General features: G+C 45.0%; 2 protein-coding genes across 4 annotated transcripts in view; both read right to left on the bottom strand.

The window, feature by feature from the left end:
* GNG4 (G protein subunit gamma 4) overlaps positions 1 to 3,240 on the bottom strand; it is a 63,503-nt gene extending 60,263 nt beyond the window's left edge. For 2 of the 3 annotated variants that reach the window (XM_059397276.1, XM_059397277.1), the window contains exon 1: positions 2,651 to 3,240. The gene's annotated coding sequence lies outside the window, so the exon portion shown is untranslated. Of the gene's footprint in view, positions 1 to 2,382; positions 2,599 to 2,650 lie in introns of those variants that run through there. The other variant, XM_059397278.1, reaches the window with a different exon arrangement.
* An 8,415-nt stretch (positions 3,241 to 11,655) lies between these two features.
* Positions 11,656 to 17,214, bottom strand: part of LYST (lysosomal trafficking regulator) — a 155,174-nt gene continuing 149,615 nt past the window's right edge. The window contains exons 51-53 of the mRNA XM_059397275.1: positions 15,080 to 15,236; positions 14,601 to 14,672; positions 11,656 to 13,744 (exon numbers count right to left, since the gene is read on the bottom strand). Of these exons, the coding sequence (XP_059253258.1) occupies positions 13,606 to 13,744; positions 14,601 to 14,672; positions 15,080 to 15,236 (368 nt within the window). The 3' untranslated portion in view covers positions 11,656 to 13,605. The remainder of the gene's footprint in view (positions 13,745 to 14,600; positions 14,673 to 15,079; positions 15,237 to 17,214) is intronic.

The raw sequence follows: 17,214 nt of genomic DNA, 5'->3' as shown, positions 1-17,214 counted from the left end.
CCTGGAGCCCTCCAGCTAGCTTACTGAAACGACCCTCCCTTCAGTAGCCATTGTTTTCCTCGTGGTGATTTTTTTTCTTTCAACAGTAATTCTTGCCTCTATTTCCTTCTCTAAACAGAAATTTCATTTGCAATTTTTCACTTCTGCTAATTTATTTAAGATATTTGGTTTATTCTTCATACGGTTGGAAAGAACTAGTTAAAATCTTACAGTTGTTGTATTACGCTGTTATGTATTTGGCCCCCCTGGTTTTCTTTGCTGACACTCACTTAGCGTCTCCGATTTTCAGTTAAAATACCCTTGCTGGCTACTATGGAAAGGATATTTTTGTAGTATTTTTGGTGTACTAAAGAATTTCTGGTTTGAAAACACTGAACGAAGACTCTCTCTACCTGTATAATAAGTCTCCATGCCAGACCACGTCTACCATATCTATTTACCAATAAAAAGGGGAAATCTGTGAGACTACAGAACAGTATATGTTCATAAAGGTAAGATCTTAAAGACATTGTCTCAAAATGCCACGAAGAAAAAGGGCAATCCACGGACACGCATTGCATGATTAGGCATTCTCCCCCTTTCGAGTAGAACAAAAATGAGTCAAGGTAAGAACAATGTGATGGTGAGATGTGGCTATAAATAAGTGAGAATGAATTGTCTTGCAGACTTCTGTCTTTTCTTAGCTATTTGGCTGTCTTTCTCAGTAAGCAGCAGTTGTGGGGCGGGGGGAGAAGGGAGGGCGTTTTCCCCAGCCCCTCCTACAGCCCAAGCCAGACCTCCTGAGACAGCTACAGGGCACATGCTTCCCCAGGGACCAAGGGGACAACAGTGTCCGAGTTCCTACCTGATGTACCACCATTTCACAGAATGTGCTGAGATAAGGGGGACTCTGGATACTGTCACTAGCTTTACCTTTAAAGACTGTAAAATGAATATGGGTTTTCCTGGTTTCTCCACTGTCTACTTGCCCAAGAAATGTCAAAGGCAATTGCCTAGCCAATCAGGGGACTCCTGGGAATGACCCTTTTGTTGTGCTATGTGTCAGCTGGCCAGACATCTTCCACAGGTTCCCTTTGGGCAATTTTATTTTAAGGAGGCTGAGGATTGGTGGTAGAGGAGCAAACAGGAAGGCCATTGTCCTAAATAGTCATTTCAGCTTAATAACCCCACGGTGAAGCTACTCATTAACCAGCCAAGCACCATAATAAACCCTGTATTTACGTGAATACCTACTATTTATTAAGTGTCATATCCATCTTTTGTCCACACTGATAACTGAGCCAAGTCCACCCTTGAAAATTAATTCATAGTTTATGTCTTGTTTCTTGGAACTGAAAAAGGCTTTCTGTTCAACATCTCAGTTGTTCCCACAGTAGCTTCTTGCAGGGAACAGGGCCAGATCAGATGGCGGTGTGCCTCCCTTCCCCCGCAGCAGCACACAAAAATCAGGAAAAAGGATTTCCCCAAAGAATCAAGAAGCCAGCCACAGAGCCCGGGTCTCGCTGATGGTATGAGGCATTTACCACTGAATTTGTCTGTCCCACAGTGGGAAAGAAGCCTCATAGTGAGGACTCAGGAGCAGATGACAAGACTGACACGTTTTAATGGGCAGCACCACGCAGCCCAGGAGGCCTTCTGCTCTCACTGAAAAGGCAGGCCCCATGACAGCCTTTTACGGCCCTGGGAGGTAACAGAAACAGAAAGAGTCGAAGACCAGCCCTGCTGGGGAGGGGAGCCCGGGCGTTCAGGATGCACTTTATCACTTGATCAAACTTTAACATTTTTCGGTTTCCTGACACCCTAGCCCCAAATACACGAAAATAAGCAAATCCCCCCAAATTAAGAAGTCTTCTCCAGCCACACCTCTGGCCCCCTCACCCTCCCGCAATTATTTCTAAGGCAACTGATTCAGCCAAAGCTCCCCCAATGCCGCTGGTTGCGCGCGGCGAGCGCAGCGGGTTTCAGCACCAGCCTCGGGGACAGACGCCATCAGGCCGCGGGGACCGAGCCCTCGCCCCGGCGTCTACTGTCGCCGCCGAACCGCTCCGAGGAAGGAGTCCCGGGGAACTGCGAGATCCCGAGGGCTTCTTCAAGCACGGGCCGGAAACATATTCACAAATAAAACGACAACTAGCCACTCCAGCCCTTCCACTGTGGGGTCCTCTTTCACCGGGGACGTCCCCGCCCGGGGAACGGCGAGTGTTCGGGACCAACATATGGAAAGGGGCCCCCGGAGCCTCCCCCAGCTCAAGCCCCAGAGATCGGGAGACGCCGGCCACCCCGAGCCTCCCCCGCGCCCAGCGTTCGGAGCAGTCGTCCAAGCCCGCGCTCGCGGTCGCTGAGGGCCCTGCCGCGGGTCGTGGGTTCGAGGGGCGCGCTCACCTGCCGGAGCCCACCGCCGACGCCCACCTGTGCGGCCGCGGGAAGGCCGGCTGGGGCGGACGGCCGGGGAACCCCAGGTACGGGTGTCGCGCGCCCCACTGACGGCGGCGGGACGACGCGCGCACCAAACCGTGTCTCCAGTTGCAGGGACTTTCCCGCCCGAGTTGCCCTTTGGCTTCTGGCTCGCCCGGGACTCGCGAGCCAGGGCCGGGCCGTCCGTTCCCCCACGGCACACCGGGCCCGGCCCGCCGGCCGGACGCCCACTTACCCGGAGCGGGGCGCGCGGGCCGAGGGCGCCGCTCACGCGCGGGCTTTGTCTCCGGCGCGGCGCTCGCGGGGGGCAGCCAGACCGCGCCGCATCGCTCCTCGGCCAGGGGGCGGCTCCGACTCCGCGCCCCGGCTCCCGCGCGCCTCGGCGCTTACGGGCTCGCGGTGGGAAGGCGCGCCCCGCCCCGCCCGCTACCCCCGGGGTCTCCGAGCCGCGTCAGCAGCCCCGCCCGGGCCGGGGAGAGACGACGTGAGGCTGGGGGCGGGGGTGCGGAGTGCAGGGCGCGGGGGGAGGGGCGTGGGGGGCGAGCCCGTGGCCCGCGCGCCACCGAAGTCACCCAGACCCAAAGTACTTCGTCTGCTCCCCGCCCCCGGTGCAGGGCTCCTGGAGCGCGAGCGGGCCCGGCGGAGTGCGGGGCGCGGGACCCCGGACCCCCGCGGCCCTCCTTCCACGTTGGTCGCGCCCACTCCGCGGCAGGGTCTCGCCGGGCGCCCGGGAGGGGCCGGGAAATCCCGCCCGCCGCCGCCGACGTCACTGGTGCGTCACCGGGGCTCCCGCGCCAGGGCTCCGCGCACGCCCCGCGCCCCCCGCCTGCGCCCCTCACCCCGCCCCGCTCGCCCCCCGGCCGGCCGCGCGCTCCCGCGGGCCCCGGCGCTCCGGTCAGGACGCGCGCACCGCCCAGGGGCTGGGGGCGGGGCGGTGGCCGTGGCGGGGGGCGGTGGGGTCGCGGGGCCGCGGTCCTCGCGGGATTCCCGCCCCTGAGCCTCCCGCGGCCTCCCCCGGGCCTGGGGGTTAGTTCCCGGGCCAGCGAGGCGGGGTGAGCCCGTTTCCAGCCGCCCCAAGAAATGCACCATCCGCCCCGGCCCCCGAGAAGGAGGCGAGTGGAGAGACGCTCCCGACCCGTGAGGATTCACGAGGCGCTGTCGCGCTCTCCGGCCGAAGGGCCGCGCTGACGTCGCCGCGCGGCGGGCGAGGAAGGGGCCGCGGAGCAGGCCCACCGCCGGGGCACGGCCAGCAGGGCGGGCGCGGGTTCCCTGTGCGCCGGAGAGCGGGAGCCCGTTGCGCGGGGAGTCCGCGGCCGCTCCGCACCGGCGTTCCGCGGCGGGGGCAGTTCGGACCGCGTAACCACAGCCCCTGCCTCCGGGGGGAGCAGCGTGGCCGCCGTCCGTGGCCGCCTGCGGGTGAGACGACACAGAGTCGCGGCAGCAGGGAAGCAGCGACGACGTTTCAGGCGCTGTGAGGGGGGTGGGTAGGAAAAGGAGGCCGAGGCGAGGTCCGTTCCTGCAACCATGTGAAATCATGGCCGACAGTTAGGACCTGTCGCCAGGAGATCTCCGTGCGCCGGCCTGGTCCACCGTCGGGCATGCACACGGCGCGGGGATCACTTGTTTCTTAGATCTCGGATCCCCACGGACTTGACATTTGCCCCAGACAAATGTGCAGCTTTGCTGACTCGAGCGTCTGACGATGCAAATGTGGAGTTCAGAAGTGCCCACCTGGGGCCAGCAAACATCTCAACATAGATTTTCTTCACAGCTTGCAAGTGCCCATTTAAGACGCAGAATTTAACTATGGTAAAAGGACGAAGGCCGTAAATATACCCACAGCACTGACCTTTTTTAAAAACTAAGAAAGGTATATGGGTACTGCACTAAAAATTCAACAAATCCCAAACTGGATTCATTATTTCTACCCCCAGATATTTCTCCTGTATTTCTTTTTCGTTCTTTTTAAAGATTATGTATTTATTCGAGAGAGCAGAGCTTGAAAAAGGGGGGGGGGGACAGAAGGAGGGAGCGAAGCCGACTCCCTGGGGGAACAGGGAGCCCCAGGCAGCTGGATCTCAGGACCCCAGGATCATGACCTGAGCCAAAGTCAGACACTTAACCAACCGAGCTACCCAGGCACCCCGTTTTCTCCTGTATTTCTCGCCCCTCCCCACTTGGTTGGCTAAGGCAAAATCCTGGTTTTCCATCATCCCAAGTCCTATCTCAGGCAAGCCCAAGTAATCAATTGTAAGGGAAATCAGTACCTACACTTCCAGATACCCTACTTCCTTATCTTATCTTTCTAGTTTATTACACTATCCCTTAAGGCTGACATATCCACTTCAAAAACAAAGAAGAGAGTCGGGGTGGGTTCCCGAGTGGATCTCATCAGCACACAGCAGTATCAGCACTACCTGGGAACTTACTAGAAATGCAAATTATCAGATTTGACCCCAGCCCTACTGGATTACAAACTCTGGGGACTGAACCCAGTAATCTGTGTTTTAAGTCCCAGGGGATTCTGATTCTGTCCATCCCTGTTTATCACCCAAGACTGTTAGGACCAGGGACACCCATCTTCCTTCCTTTGTCCCTGGTAATAGTCCTTGTTCTCAGCTCTTTGTCCAGTGTCAATATGGCCACTACAGATTTCTTAGACTGGTGTTTGCATGGCGTATCCTTTCCCATCCTTTGACTTTAACCTGTGTCTTTATTCTTGAAGTGGGGTTCTCTACTCTTGAAGACAGCACAGAGTTGGATCTTGTTTTTTAATTCAACCTTTACTTGGTAGTGTTGAGGTCATCTCCTTCTTACATAGTTATCATACGGTTGGGTTTAAATCTACAATCTTGCTCTTTGTTTTCTGCTTGTCCTCTTACTTGTCATTTCTTTTTTCCTGTCTCCTTTTGAATTAACAGAGTATACTTTAGTATACTAAATACTAAATACTTAAGTATTTCACTTTATTTCAAGTATTGGCTTTTATTCTTTCTCTTTCTCTCTCTCTCCTATGGTTTATAATAAGCATCTTAAACGTACCACAATCTACCTTCAAATACCATTATACTACTTATTTACTATAAGGTTTTTACAACAGTATGCTTCCATTTCTCTTCTTCCAGCCTTTGAATTATTTTGTCATATTTTCCTTTTATGTATATAATAAATCCCACAACATGTTTTTTTGTTTTGTCAGTTTTCTTATGTAAAAAATTTGAAACGATTTTTAAAAAAGTCTTTTATATTTACCACTTCTGGTGCCCTTCATTCATTTGTGAAGACGCAGTTTTTATGTGGTATCATTTCCTCCTACCTGAAGAACATTTTTTTTTACCATGTCTTGTAGATCTGCTGATGAGAAATTATCTCAGCTTTTGTTTATTTGAATAAGTCTATATATTGCCTTCATTTTTGAGGGATCTTTTTCTAGTTTGACAATTTGAAGCTGTTTAAAGATATCAAGCATTGTGCTTTCATAGTTTCCCGTAAGAGATCTGCAGTATTATTACCTTTGTTTTTTGGAATGTAATAAATCTTTTTCTATTTGCTTATATGATTTTCCCTTTATTGTTGGTTTTCCCAGTATGATTCTAAGGATTACTGGATTGAAAGACTGCTTGCTTCTGGCATAATGCATCGCTGAGTGATAGCCAAATTTTTGGTTTAAATAAGGGTCTACAAGAACTTTTCTTTAGTGGATCTATAAGGAGATATTGGAATACCTAAACGTCCATGAATATATGGTTCTGTCATTCTTATCCTACTTTAATATTTGTAATAGAATTATCCTGAGATAAACATAGAAGAACTGTGATCTACTAAAACCATAGACAAGAAAGGAATTAGAGACTCTTCGGGCGGAACTAAAATAAATTCACTCTAATGGAAGGAGCTTCTTAGCAAAGAATAAACTTGAGGAAAGTGTGAAAGTGAAGATAAACCAAGCGTGGGCTTCATACTCTGAGGAAGACTTATTCAAAGATAAGGAAGGGCAACCCAGAACTTGGTAGTTTGGGTTAGAGTGTTTTCTTAAAAACAAGCAAAGAAACAACCAAATGTGGCTTACTCTCTGTCCATCTGTTCACCCATCCATAGTTTGGTGGTCCACCTACCCCCACCTCCTGATCCATCCATCCATCCATCCATTCATCCTTCTTTTCTAGTATGTACCTACTCTACCCCATGATACTGTAAATTGCTCAAAACATTTAAAAATTCCTCTTATGGAATTACCTGCAGGATCATAATTTTCTTACTACCTTGTAATTGTACTTTGTTTTTGACTAAAACTGTTATCAAATATTTTATTTATCAGATTCAGTGCTGAAAGAGTTTTGGTTGTTTTCAAAACTTATATATGTTTATAGGAGAGGAGAAACATGCTTAGCACTTGAATTAGAATATTACAGCCCAGCCTCAAACAATCACTTAGTTGTTTTGACCTCAAAGGTCACATTGCATTGTTTAATTTCTCTCAAATAGCTGAGTTGCAATCCAGTGTCCCCAAAGTGGCAGGATGTATTTTTCTGTTCAGTTCATATAACACACAATAAAACTAGTGGTATCTCTTTTCCATCTCATTGGCCATTCAAATGTACACATTTTGTATTAGCAAATGTAGCTGCTTTTTAAATTGTGGAGTTTAAATTGGACATAACCTGGGGGAAATGTCAGATAAATACTGTGTAATGTGATACTCCAAAATACCAGTTTGTGCTGAACCTAAAACCTTTTTTGCCTTCCTTTGACCTCAATCTTGACTTACTTCAATTGGCTGTCTACTCTGTTCATCCTAACTCTTAACGCTTTTCAGTTGGTTTTCTTAAAGGTTTTAAGCCTATAAAATTTTGAAGTGCTTTGGCTTCATAGTATATAGAGTGTGATCCTGAGAAAGGGAGGATTTTGAAAAATAATACAGTTGTCCAAGAATTAGGACAGATTGGAACAAATGGGGACATATTGCCCCCAATTTGGGACAAGCTGGGAATAGCTGAGGTTAATTAGTAAAGGTAACATGAATAATCCAAGAAGCACACAATAGTTTCAATCTCCAAATATTAGGCAATTGAGCTTCTTTCCTCCCTACTAATTTTTCTTTTCTTTTTTTTTTTTTTAATTTTTAAAGAATGATTTTACTTATTTAAGAGAGAGAGAGAGAATGAGAGAGAGAGAGAGCATGAGAGGAGAGAGGTCAGCGGGAGAAGCAGACTCCCCACTGAGCAGGGAGCCTGATGTGGGATGGAACTCGATCCAGGATCATGACCTGAGCTGAAGGCAGTTGCTTAACCAACTGAGCCAACCAGGCACCCCCGACTTACTTTTCAAACATTGACTTTGTAGCTCTTTAATTTTTGATGCTTTAATTATAGTGTGTCTTGGTGTGGATCTCTTTGGATTTATCTTTTTGGAACTCTCTGGGTTTTCCAGATCTGGATGACTGTTTCTTTCCCAGGTTAGGGAGGTTTTCAGCCATTATTTCTCCAAACAAGTCTTCTGCCCCCTCTCACTCTCTTCCTCTGGGACCGTTGTATTGTGAAGTCTGGTCTATTTGATGTTGTCCTATATGCCACTGAAACTACCTTTACTTTTTTTTTTTCTGCTCTCATAGTGCAGTCCCATTGCCCTATCTTTGAATTCACTGATCTTTTCTCATTCTCCATCTAGTCTGCTCTTGAACCCATTTATTGTATTTTTCAGCTCAGTTATTCTTCAGCTCTGTGATTTCCTATATTTTCCTATTATTTGGTACATTCTTTTATTTTCCTTCTCTTTGTTAGAATTCTCACTTTATTCATGCCTTGTTCTCCCGACCGTGGTGAGCATCTGTATGGCCATTATTTTGAAATCTTTCTCAAGTAAACCACTTATCTGTTTCATTAAGGTGTTTTTCTAAGATTTTATCTCATTCTTTCATTTGGAACATATTTCTCTGTTTCTTTATTTTCCTTGACTTTTTCTGTTGGTTTCTATGCATTAAATAAAACAGCCATCTCTCTCAGTCTTGAAGGGGTGGCCTCTTGTAGGAGGTGAGCCTTATTGTTCAACCCTGCCCTAGCTCCTGGCTGTCTCTTTGAAGCTTTGTGATTATCCAGGTGTCTTAGTGGTTCTTAGTGGCCTCAGAAGTTGAGGGTGGGCCAAGATCAGTCACTGTATCTAAGGAAGGATCTCAGTCAGCACCTAGATTCAGGCTCACTGGAAGCAATACCTTCAAGCAGCAGCTTTTAAGGTATGCAAATATACCTCTTTAATGGGAAGACTAGAAAATGGGTATTTCTATCTGCTTCCTCTGCACTGAGCCCTGGGGTGTTAGCCAGTTAAGAACAGTTTCTTCTTTGCTAATGTCCCATTGAACCCACGAACACCAGCCCCACTGGCACCCAGGGCCCACCTATTAAAGGCATCCCACAAAAATAGGGATGCCAGATATGTACATTATCTCCTTTCTTGGAGACACTGGCACCCTGGGGCAGGGCAGAGGGAGAACATGAAGATGGTGCCTACTGCTCTCCCTGATCTCTGGAGAGGGCTGCAGATATGTTTAATTAGAAGCCTCCACACCCCAACACTGCTTGCCACAGCTATGAAGATAAGCTAGTAGACTATTGTCTATTAATAATAACTCCCCAGGGAAAGTCTGGGGTTTATGCCTGCTGCCTCAGTGCTGTGCCTTTAGTGGTTTGCTGGGTAGGGACTATTTCTCCATTTGTTACAGTCCTGTGAGAGCATTGAACAGAAGCCCCACCAGCCACCAGAGCCCATGATCAGGGGTGTTCCCTTGGTGGCAGCTGCAAAAACTGGGGACATAGACATACGCACAAGCTCCTGAGAGACACCTGGAGCAAGGCAGAGGGACAGTACAAAGGTGGTACTTAACCAGACTCCACAGGCTTTGAGAAGTATTCCAGTGGCCTCTAGATGTGTGTTATATTAAATGTCTGACACTCTAACTGAATCTTTTAAGATAAACAATAGAAAGTCTTTCTCTTTCACAGAAAGATATGTTGCATTTCAATCAGCTGCCTCTATACCGTGCCCCTGGGGTTTAGTCATGGTGAGTCCGCAAGACCCCTTTAAGATCTGTTTCTCAGTTAGCTGTAAGCTTGTGGTCTTGTGGATGCAAGCCCCATTGTCTTTCAAAGCTACATGTTTTGGGGTCTCTTCACTCAGCAGAAGGTCTTAAAATTTAGGTGTCAGGTGTAGGGTTCAAACCTTTGCTTCTCCAGGAGCAAAGCAGCTTCCTTCTCTGCTATTTGTGGGTTGCCATACTGAGTGTGGTTTATGGTGACATTGTGTCTCAGCCTCTCCTAACTATTTTGGTGGTGGTTGTTCCCAACCCCCTAACCCCCAATAATATATAAGAGTTGCTCAGTTTTGGGATTTCTTTCACAGGGAATTTTCCTATATACATGTAGCTGTATATTCACTGTAACTGTGGGAGGAGGTGGGTTCAGGATCCTCCTATGTCACCACCCTGAACAGGAACACCCTGTAGTTCTTTCTTTGGTTGAAAATACTAACAAGTCATCGAAAATAATGAGAAGCAGATCACCAGGTATGAGCTCTGAAGGGCTAGGATTTCCTTACTCTTCTCTTACCAGGCTCCATCACCAAGCCTGGGACTTGCGCATAACTGGCATTCGGTGAATGTAGTTGAAGGAAGAGGTGATCTGAGATTTGCAGGTAAGGGAGGATATTTGAGTTGGAGGCTTACACTGCTAGATGCTACTCCTGAGTTCTTTTGGGGACAGACACCTAGAAACAGGTGTTCTACTCTTGAAGACCCTTAAAACCTCTCAGATGCAAGGCAGAGTAAAAGAAGAATAAATGAAACAAGATGGGATTGGGAGGGAGACAAACCATAAGTGACTCGTAAACTCACAAAACAAACTGAGGGTGGCTGGGGGGAGGGGCCTTGGGAGAGGGAGTGGGGTTATGGACATTGGGGAAGGTATGTGCTAAGGTGAGTGCTGTGAAGTGTGTAAACCTGGCGATTCACAGACCTGTACCCCTGGGGATAAAAATATATGCTTATAAAAAATTTTTAAAAATTATAAAAAAAAAAAGAGAAGAATTCTGGAGTCTTGGGCTGGTGTTTGTTGAGTTCACATACCCCTTTGCGATGCCCACCAGAGCAGCTGAGGAGTGTAGCTGAGGCTCGCTCCTTCACTGGGCCTGGTTCACTGATGGTCCTGCCTCAGGCATTCATAAATGCGTTGACTGGAACACATCTCCCATCCTCACCTGTCAGATTTCTATTCGTCCATTTCAACAAAAATTTCACTTTCTCTAGAGGCTTTCCCAGATCCTCTTGATCTGAACTCGAATCTTCCTGTTATATTTGTCACTCTCGCCAGCAAGAACGACTGGGAGACTCAGGTAGCCGCAAACCTTTTTTATTAATCGCTTTTTTCTTCCTCCTCCTCTTACCCCGGGCGCATGGGTTTTTATGCAGGCAGTGTTAACCAATCAGAGCATGATCACCAAACATAACCATACATGGCCATGCTGTGTTCATGCAGTGCGCATGCACCTCTCGTGTAAGTGGACCTAAATGAACAGCCAATCATATTCAGTCCCTTACAGCTCTTATAGTAGGCCTCCTGTACTGGCTCCCGACAATATTCGCTGAGGACCCTACACTCCTCTTTAACAGCACTTACCGTATTGTGTAGCCGTGCACACCGTGGGTTCCTGACAGCACACTTCTCTCTCCAGCCAGTAACCTCTGGGAGTGCAGGAAACGACTGTGTGTCCAGCACCCAGCGCAGTGCTTGTACATGGTGCGTTATACATGGGCTCTCGGGGGTAGGAGAGGCACATGTTTTTTTCTTTAAAAAGTGTGGTTTGACCTGGACACTTCTGTCTAAACTCTATGCAAGGATATTAAATAAAGCATTGGTATAAATGGTATTAAAATAAAGGGCTGAAATAAAATTTCTCATAAAAATACAATTAAGGGCACCTGGTTGGCCCAGTCAGTTAAGTGTCTGCCTTCGGCTCAGGTCATGATCCCAGGGTCCTGGAATAGAGGCCTGTGCCGGGCTGCGTGCTCAGTGGGGAGGGCCTCTGCCCCCCTCTCCCAGCTCCTGCTCTCTCTCTCTCTCAAATAAATAAATAAAATCTTTTAAAAATATAATTAAGAAATGAAAGTTATCTTTTCTTTGTGACATCAATGTATAGGGGAGCTAAAGAGAGAACCTATCTGGGTTACAAAGCAAAAAAGCCACCAATCTGAGCTCTAGTCGTAAATATTTATATTGTATGAAGAATAGGTCTTTAAATCTATTTTTATGAAATTTATTCCCAATTTGAAGTGGCAGTGTATACAAAGATAACAGAGCTTGTGATATGTTACAGAAATGTTTACAGCAACATGCACATTATGAAGTGTTTCAAACATATACATATTAAGTTTCATGCTGAATAAATAATCCCCCCAAATTAATTTTTATTTTTACATAAAAATATAATATTGCACTCTTAACAAGACCAGTTACTTTGCATATTTTCTCTTTAAATAAATGATGGAATTCGGCCTTAAAAAAAGAAGACTGAGTAGCAACCCTATTCTAATAGGGGACTAGTTCCAAGTTCTTGGTAGAAAAAAACGAAAGCCAGACAGTAGCTGCAATTTTTTTTTCTTTTAACAAAGCAAATCACTTCAACGTGAATAGGAATAATGTCATCTCTGCACCCAGCTGGACCTCACAGCTCCAAGCTGGCCTGGGCAAACCACGGTGTCAATGTGGCCCGTGAGCCGTTCTGAGGGATGTATGCTGCTCCAGTGACAAGCACACGTGGCCACTTGCTTCCTCTTGCCCACATTTCAGTTGGCAGAGATGTTGGAATTGTGTTTTATACAGTTTTTAAGCAGAATGTTTTAGAAAGTCTGGAAGTTACAAAAGTAGTTCTGTAAACACCATATGAAGTGAATTTCCATAACAAACACGCAAGTTATTCTTAGGCAGGAATACATATTTTTACCCCATGGTAAGTAACATCTTACTGAGCTTATTTTACAGTGTTCTCAAAGCCAATAAGCAGCACCCCAAAATAGAGCCGTAATGGTAGAGACAGACTATAGTAGAGATTTTTAGGAATTCTGTCTTCATGGTGTGCAAGTTCTCTGTGGCATATACTTAGACCTTTCTGTTGTTCCCAGAATTCTCAGGTCGTATAGATTAGTAGAAACAGAGCAGACAGTTTCCTACAAGAATTATTCAGCATCCTGTGGGAAACAGAGTAGGCTGTCTCCTTTCTTTTGTAATTCTGTTTTATGGAAGAAAACATACCCTGCCCATTAGATTTAATGTCTTATCTAGAATGGACTCTTAGTATCTGCCCCATCTTTCTCCATAGTGGAGGCTTTCTATTGCAAACTGTTAAGTATTCAGTGCTCTATAGATGGCAGATATTAAAATAATTATCATTGTGTTTAAATCTTAGTGACTCAACTAAGGGTATTCAGTATCTAGTGTTATGAATTTTAAGCAGAATTTTTTAATGAAAAAACCGAATATATCTGAAATCAGATGTGTGTTTGTGGCTGTCAAAAAGTTCTGGTTCCCCTTTGAGCTAAGCAGGCAACTAGAAAAAAACCTGCCAACACTAAGATTCACGAGTAGTTTGTTTTTAGTATTCAGATCTTCCATAAAACGTTTGGTGCAGAGGCACCTACTGAATAATTTACTTCTCAAAGAAAGCACTTTGCAAGTTCTAACTTCTTATCCTCTTCTTTAATTTCGTGTGTTTGTGTCAGGGGTGGGGGAAGGTAGATTATCTCGGCATAAAACTTTTAAAATATAATTTTAGAGCATTTTATATAAACAACTAGCTAACCAATTTAAATTCTCCTGGTCTTTTTGGAATAACAGAAAAAAAGGAGAGACCCCAATTCTTTCTTTAGAATAACCTTGTGGGTAAACACTTTAAAAATACAATTTTAATTTATCGTGTATGACTTACACCTTGTTGGTTAGAACATACACAACCCTCTAGATGATCACAAAATTAGAACAAAACTATTCTCTCCGGACCTTGGGAGGCCGCAGAATGTCCTGCAGATGATCATTATTTGGATGATGTGTTTGGTCATCCATTTCTTCAAGTTCAACCTCCTAAAACTGGTGAGGTCCACACATCTAGTTTGGAGCTAAAGTGCTTTGGAGAAGTGAAGTTCTCTCTCATTCATCCAGCTGCATAGCTGCTAAGGAAGGAATAGAACATTGGCTGTTTCAGGCGTTGCTGGTCCTTCCGACACCAGGCGATCACAGTCCCATCACTATTTGCTGTGTACAGATGGTGGCCGTCACAGGAAAACGTAAGGCTGTCAAAAGAAATCCCACATGTACATCATCTCTTAAAATTGCATTAGCATATTGGTGATCATATAGAAATCAGTGTAAAGAAGCGAAGATATCTTCACCGGAGCAGAGAGACCAACGAAATGATTGCTTACGACTCACTGGTTTCTGGTGTAATTCTAATATAGTCTAATTGCTCTGCTGACGACTTTGTGAAGGTCACCCTAACTAGGGGACACAGAACAAAACCAGAGCAAAGAGGTCAGTGTATTCTGTTCCTTCTTTGTACATTTTCTTTTACCACCTTGTTTGTGCTCTTATTACTTAACAAATACTTGAGTTTAGGAAAGTTTAGATCATATAACGGGGCTACATTTTCTCTTTATAGAAATAAATGATGATTATAGGGAGATATTTTATTTCCCAGAAAAAGGAAAAGGCAAAACTGTTAACATTAATAAATAATTGGAGTTCATTAATATTTAAATTTAGTGCATTGAAAATAAATTTAATAAAGTATAATTTAAATCCCTTACTTCCGATTGATTTTTAAAGTCAAATTTGTTGGTGGAACAAAGGGTAACTGATTGTTTATCAGTCTTATCAAGCACATTCCTGCAGCTGTCAATCACCATTATAGTATTTTTAATAAGGAACCCTCCCAGGATGCCTTCTATCCAACTAGGAGCTCCTGACTCAGATATTAAGCTCCACAAAGACATGGACTGTGTCTCCTTGTAAAAGGTCCTGGTCAACCTAGTGTTTGATAAGTGGTCAGCTGTTTAATAGACTCTCATCACACAGTTCAGTCTGTGTGCTTTCATCTCTAACAAAAGTAGAGTCACAAAATATATGATGAAGAATCTGGGGGTGGTTTACCTTACAATAGGCTTATTTGATTTAGGAAATGTGATTTCCCGCACCGGCTTTAGGTCCCATGTACTCCATAACCTAGAGAGGGAAAAAGTCATCATCTAATTATGCAAACTACAACTGCCTTCGCAAAAAACACCTATATATTTATTTGTTAAAAATCATCTGGAAGGAAACACAATAAGCCATTAGCAGTAGCTACTTGTGGGAGTTTTGCAAGGGGTAGATGGGGGAGTAAGAAAATTTGGTAAATTTTCATATTAATCTTTTATACAATTAATAGACAATATACAATTTCAAAACTGCATGCAAGCTAAGTTTATTACTTAAAAATAAAACAGGGATTAGTGAAGAACCTATATCTGAAGGTGATTTTAAATCTCTAAATATTAAGTATGAACATGCCTAGATATTTAAGGCTAGTTTTTGGGACTGCTGTGTCCTTATGAACAAGAGCGAACAAAGAGAGTCAGAACTCCTCTTACCTTACAATTCCATTTTCTAATCCCCCGGCAATCACATTGATAGACACCCCCTCGGGCTGGTTAGAGAAGGCAACGGAACAGATGATCTCCCTGCAGTGCACATGTCCAACAAGGTCCCCGTTCACTGTCCAGAGTCTAAGGTCGCTGCCTCCACCAGCTAAAACACCAAGACCATCCACAGGTCACCAGAGTGTGGGTATGTCAGAGCCCACCACCCTGAGTCCCAGAGGGGCATCCCTGCACATCCAGCTTGATTGTTTCAGTGATTAAAAAATTTATAGGCAGCTCAGGACTGAAGCTGTGTAAATAAAATTACTATGTAATAAGTCAAAAGGCTCTGCAGATTTATCTAGAGACAATGACCAGTGGAAAAATAAAAATAAAAATATTAATTTCTAAATCTAGAGCAACAAGGCAAATTAATCATATATTTTTGTGTAATCATATTTTAGCAAAGGAGCTGACAAGGCTGAATTTGAGAGTACCCAGAAAGTTAAACAATCTCCAAAACCAGACGAAAATATTCTGTGAAACCACCTGTAAGAAGTGACTTAGGTAACTTCTGAAGGAAAAAAAAGTTACAATAAAACTTAGTGGAGTTAAAAGTTACTTTTTTTTTTTTTTAAGATTTTATTTGTTTATTTGACAGAGATTATAAGTAAACAGAGAGGCAGGCAGAGAGAGAGAGAGAGAGGGAAGCAGGCTCCCCGCTGAGCAGAGAGCCCAATGCGGGACTCGATCCCAGGACCCCGGGATCACGACTTGAGCTGAAGGCAGCGGCTTAACCCACTGAGCCACCCAGGTGCCCCCCTAAAAGTTACTTCTTAAAGAAAAAGAAAAGACATCTAATTCCTCAGCATGTCTAAGACTGAATCTTGTGGGTCAGTGACTTATTAGACTAGTTTTTCCTTTTCAAAGACCATGAGTAACTAAACTTTCTGGAGTTTTCCAGGGGTGGGAGAGGCAGTAATTTCTCGCCATCTTCTATATTGAGGCCCCATGATGATGCGCCTAGCCTTCTTCGGAGAAACATTCTCAAGCTGATAAAACAGGTTAAGAGGCGCAGTAAAGTTTGGGGCCATGTTACTCCACTTATATTTGTCTCTCCACTAGAACTTACAAAAGAAGTGCAGACTTTAACTCTTTCCTTTATTAAGGCAATGAAAAGACTGCATAGATTTCTTACTTATAGCAAAGAAACAAATTGTGAAAATACTCCTTTATGTCAAGATATGCTGAAGAGGGCGCCTGGGTGGCTCAGTGGGTTAAGCCTCTGCCTTTGGCTCAGGTCATGGTCTCAGGGTCCTGGGATCGAGCCCCGCGTTGGACTCTCTGCTTAGTGGGAAGCCTGCTTCTCCCTCTCTCTGCCTGCCTCTCTGCTTACTCGTGATCTCTGTCTGTCAAATAAAAAATAAAATCTTTAAAAAAAGAAGATTAAAAAAAAAAAAAGATACACTGAAGACCTTCAAATATTCCAAACCCAAATGACTTCTGTGTTGCAGCAGTATTCACAATAGCCAAGAAGTGGGAACAACTGAATGTCTGTCCGCAGGCAGAAGGTAGAGATTTACAAGGGGCTACTACTCAGTCATGGAAAGTAATAAAGTTCTGCTCCATGCTCCATGCTGCAAGGATGAGCCTTAACATGAGGCTGAGTGAAATAAACAGACGTAAAAAAGACATGAAAGGACACACAGTGTATATGATTCCACTTAGATGAATTATCTAGAATAGGCAAATTCATAGAGATCGGAAGTAGAACAGTGGTTACTTGAAGATTTGTGGCAAGGAGGAATAAGTTATGGTTACAGAGTTTCTGCTTGGGGTGATGAAGAAGTTTTTGAGATGGTGGTTGCACCATGTTGTGGGTGTGGTGATGCCACTGGATCACATGCTGTAGAATGGTTCGGATCGCAACTGTAACGGTAAACTTATTTACCACACACGCAGAGAAGAGAAGGTTAACAGATGCCCAATGTTTTACTTAAGACTTCTCACCAATTAGGAGAGATTACCTAAACAAAACATCAGATGTAGGAGTTCAATATACTAACGAGATGCAGCTGTAGGCGATAACCTCTTTTCCGTGAGTAGATATTTCACTCTTGCTTTTGAATTTAATACTTGATAAAAAA

Source organism: Mustela nigripes, chromosome 4 (assembly GCF_022355385.1).
Source record: "Mustela nigripes isolate SB6536 chromosome 4, MUSNIG.SB6536, whole genome shotgun sequence".
In the NCBI taxonomy this organism is placed as follows: Eukaryota; Metazoa; Chordata; class Mammalia; order Carnivora; family Mustelidae; genus Mustela; species Mustela nigripes.
The sequence above is the reverse complement of the archived record's forward strand: the minus strand, read 5'-3'. Positions and strand labels throughout refer to the sequence as shown.